Here is a 4,269-nt window from a genome sequence, read left to right on the forward strand (position 1 = left end):
AGGTGTGTTTGGCCAATAAGGAGCTTCAACGACAGATTAGTAACATGGAGGACACCGGCCCTCGAGGCCTGGAGTTCGATAAATGATCATAAATCAGGACTTTTCATTTAATGAAGTCACTTCACTCGGAACCTGCGGGAGTGACGTCACACCCTCAGCGGAGCAGCTTTGACCTTTTTCTGTTTTTCACTCGCGTCTTGAGCTGCGCTGACTGTCCTGTCGGTCGGTTCCGTGCGTGTGCGCGGCAACGAAGGAGCGCCAAAAATGTTTCTGTAAACAGTGAAGCGGACCAGCTCAGACCGCGCGCGGCAGAGCTGGTCCGCGGGTCCTCCTCTGTCACGCGCCGTTCACCTGTCTGCTGGAGCCTCTCACCTCCAAACACGCGGAAAACCTTATTTGGCGCGCGCCGTGACACAACCTGCGGCTTCAGCCAATGGGAGGGGGGGGCGGGGCCGGCATGCAAACGAGCTGTCCTTTTTTGGTCCGGTCCCCGCCTCGCGCTGTCCCGCGCCGGTCCCCCGGGACCTCCGGAGCACGGACCCGGGAGAAGGAGCCGTCCTCCGGGACGGTGCGGCCATGAGGAGCGGGGAGGGAGGGGGGCGGCCCAATCCCCCTTCCCGCGGGAACGGCCGTCTTCCGCGCCGTCCGTCCCTCCTCTCGTTTCTTCATCATTTCATTTGACTTCTTTTTGAAGCGCTGCCTCTTTTTTTTACTCCTCCTTTCTCCGCATTCCGCGCGGCTCCCTCCTCCCGTCCCGGCTCTCCCGCTCCGCTCCTCCGGCGGCTGCGCTCCGGTTCCCGGTTGCTTCTCCGTTGCGATGCTCCCCCAGCTTCCCGCCCTCCTTGACTTCCCCGGCGGGCCTGGGATCTGAACCGAGCCCGAAGGAGCCGAGCTCTCCTCCGGATCAGGACCCGGTTCTTTGGGGAGGCTCCTGCCCCCTCCCCCCCTCCTCCTCACCTTAATCCAGGTGTTTGGCGGCCTTTGGCGCGGCGGCAGCGGGAGGATTACTCTTCATCTGAGCTTTTTGCTGAAGATGTTCTCCATCCAGGACGGCCTCCCCCGGGGGGCTCTGACCATGAAGGAGGAGCCGCTCCCCACCGGCATGACCCCGGTGCGCTCCTGGATGCAGGGCGCGGGGATTCTGGACGCGAACACGGCGGCCCAAAGGTAGGAGCGACGCAAACAAACAAACAAACAACACAAACAAATAAACAAGTTTTTCCTTCAAAAAAGCGAACGGCATGGAACCGACCAAACTGAGGCAGAACCGGGCCAACTGCTGAACTTTGGGTTCAGTATTTCTGGAATGAAAATAAATCAAAGTCAAACCGATAAACTCAGCGCGCGCGCGCTCTCCGTTTAAATTAATTACAGAAAAAATGTTGACAGAAAAAATATTTTCTCCAAAATGGATTAAACATTTTTATTATTTAAAAAATAAAACCATTTTATTTTTAAAGAAAATCAAATGTTTTTATTTCTAAACTTGTTAGAGCGCGCGAGGCTGCCGCTCATCCCGCCGCGGCTGCTCCGCGCTGCGCCGCGCGCTCCAATACTCCCTGGAAAGACTCAGACTGCACGCGGGTAAAATAATTCCCGCCCTTCCGTTCATCACTGACGGCCACCGAAGGTCGAATTTTTAGAATAAATCATTTTTGTTTTCTATTCGATTTAATTAAAGAAGGAAAAACAGCGATTTCCCCCCAGATTTTCTAATCAACTTCTGAAGATTTTCTTTATTAATTTTAATCTGAGTTGCAATATTTATTTTAATTCGGACATACTGTTATTTTTATTTTAAATGTATTTCTCTCCTTGTAAAGTCCCGCGCGGAAGCGGCAGCCGCGCTCAGGTGCGCGCACGGACGTCGGGCCGCTTCTTCCCGCCTCAGATTTTTTGTTCTGAGATTTTCATCAAACATCCAAATAATAAAGCAAAGCGCTAAATCACTCCTCTTCCTCATCTTCATCAGAAGAAATCATTCAGAGAATGTTTCTCCGTCAGAGAAATTCTCTCTTTGTTTTTGTTTCTAAAACATAAATTCATTTTACATTTCAGACACAGACGCGGTTTAGAGATTTTGGTTTCCGTTTTGGGTGATAACGCACGGCGGCAGAAAACCCGCAAATTTGCTCCAGTCACGCAGATTTGAGCCTTATTTTTGCACCAAAAATCACGCAGACCCGTGACAGCGCGCGGGAAGAGGTTCACGGAAACAAACATTTCTCCAAAAGTCAGACGGACGTTCTGCGGTTTTCTTTGCGTCAGTTGGTGTTTGTGACGCAGAGGCCGGAGCGCAGCGGGTCGTTGGAGGCTGGATGATCTACCAGATGTGCAGCAGAGTCAGGGCGATGATGAAGAGGATCTGCTCTTCATCAGGCCGCCGACCTGATGAACCAGAACACCCGAGTCCTCTGGAGAAACTTCCCAGAATCCTTTTCTGCACCGGACTTTAACCTGCGGCAAACGTGGATCTCTGATGGAGAAAATCCTCGTAGAAAATACTGAAATTAATTTAATTGTTAAAGATCATTTTCTGGAACTTTCTGTTCATTTCTACAGACGTCACTGATCATCTGAATGTCACTGAGACTGATGGATCTGAAAACACTGGAAATCCGTCACTAAACGGGCCCTTGAACGCCTCATCAGGAGCCTGCAGGTCGGACCGTCTGCAGGTCGGACCGGCTGCAGGTCGGACCGGCTGCAGGTCGGACCGGCTGCAGGTCGGACCGTCTGCAGGTCGGACCGGCTGCAGGAACTTGCAGCCGGTCTGCAGGAACTTGCAGCCGGTCTGCAGGAACTTGCAGCCGGTCCTTCAAAAACCTTCAAGGGTTCTTTGTGGAAGACTTCTCCTGCGCAGACATGGGCTGCCGTCTGCGCAGTTTCACTGGTGGTTAACCTGCGATTGCAAAAAAAGTGTGACAGCAACCATCAGCGTCCTCACAGGAGGAGGAAGAGGAGCTTCAGGAAGGTGTATGTGGTGGTGGTGGGGGGGACCTGAAGACTGATCTGTCAGAGAGAAGCTGCTGAAACACTGCAGAGAGACTTCCTGCAGAGCATCAGGAGTGGATGAAGAACGGAGAGGAAGAGGGTTTCTGCTTTGCTGGGGGGCCGCTCCACGACCCCCCAGCATTAGAAGTCTCTGGCTCTTCAGCATCACCTGTGCTGTCAGACCAAAGAGAGAAATCTGGTCTACACTTTCAACCTCGTCCTGGAGGAGCGTCCAGCCGCCGTCACAGGTGTCCTCGTGGGGGAGCGTCCAGCCACTGTCATAGGTGTCCTCCTGGGGGGGCGTCCAGCCGCCATCATAGGTGTCCTCGTGGGGGAGCGTCCAGCCACCGTTATAGCCGCGCTCAGGGACCCCCACATCCAACCAGAGAGAGGAAGAGGCTTCATTAGGGGGTTCAAGCTCTGGTGTCCAAGAGGTCTGACCGACTGATGAAGATGCAGACCTTCCTCTCCTCCATCACAGCAAACATCATTCAACCAGAGAAGTTCCTGTCGTGATCGGAGCGCACGGGGATCGGGTCAGACTTCAGTTGTAAATCTGCAGGAAGTAAAACAAACCCCCCACCCCGCCCCAGTCCATCATGGACTCACACAGAGACACAACCTGACAAACAGAATCACCTGCAGTGTGGGAGAATGTGGAAACTCCACACAGGAAGGGATTTGAACCATTGCAGGATGAGACTGCTAACCACTACTCCACCGTGCCGCTCAGAGAAATGTCTTTCATCAGTTCCTGGAAAACATTTTCTGAAGATTGATGTGTAAAACGAAGACTCGGTTTCTGCTTTTGACACTCGGGATGTGAGTTTGTCTCTGTGTGTATTTGTGTGTGTTTGTGGTAAGTGATGGTCAGTTGTGCGTTCTTCCATCATCAGTCTGAGGATCCATTCTACATCCTGGTCTTCTGAGTCTGAATCCCCCCCCCCCCCCNNNCCCCCCCCCCCCATACCACCTCAGAAAGTCGTCACATCATTAAAGCGCAGCAGATGCCTCCCCAGCCTCGTTTCTGTGAAATCCTCTCAGCTTCGTGGAGGTGAAGCTGACATCTTAACGATCGCTGTGGGGGCGGGGCCTTCTACAGAAACACCTGAGTCTGCTCATGATCAGCAGGAAGGTGAAGCATCATGAAACCTCAAAATCTTCTGCAGTCAGAAAAACCGGCAGCATCCGGCCCTGAATGGTCGGATGGAGGTGTGTTGGATGGTGATGTGTTGGATGGAGGTGTGTTGGATGGAGGTGTGTTGGATGGTGATG

General features: G+C 52.9%; 2 protein-coding genes across 5 annotated transcripts in view; one reads left to right on the forward strand and one right to left on the reverse strand.

Moving 5' to 3' along the window:
- Positions 1-356, reverse strand: part of LOC112137899 (ubiquitin-conjugating enzyme E2 2) — a 14,456-nt gene extending 14,100 nt beyond the window's left edge. For both annotated transcript variants that reach the window (XM_036213997.1, XM_024260440.2), the window contains exon 1: positions 352-356. The gene's annotated coding sequence lies outside the window, so the exon portion shown is untranslated. The remainder of the gene's footprint in view (positions 1-351) is intronic.
- Positions 357-437: 81 nt separating this feature from the next.
- LOC112137896 (transcription factor COE3) overlaps positions 438-4,269 on the forward strand; it is a 78,826-nt gene continuing 74,994 nt past the window's right edge. For 2 of the 3 annotated variants that reach the window (XM_024260436.2, XM_024260438.2), the window contains exon 1: positions 443-1,167. In XM_024260436.2, the coding sequence (XP_024116204.1) occupies positions 1,034-1,167 (134 nt within the window). In that variant the 5' untranslated portion in view covers positions 443-1,033. Of the gene's footprint in view, positions 1,168-4,269 lie in introns of all 3 variants that reach the window. The other variant, XM_024260437.2, reaches the window with a different exon arrangement.

The sequence above is a fragment of the Oryzias melastigma genome, linkage group LG10 (assembly GCF_002922805.2).
Source record: "Oryzias melastigma strain HK-1 linkage group LG10, ASM292280v2, whole genome shotgun sequence".
Taxonomy (NCBI): Eukaryota; Metazoa; Chordata; class Actinopteri; order Beloniformes; family Adrianichthyidae; genus Oryzias; species Oryzias melastigma.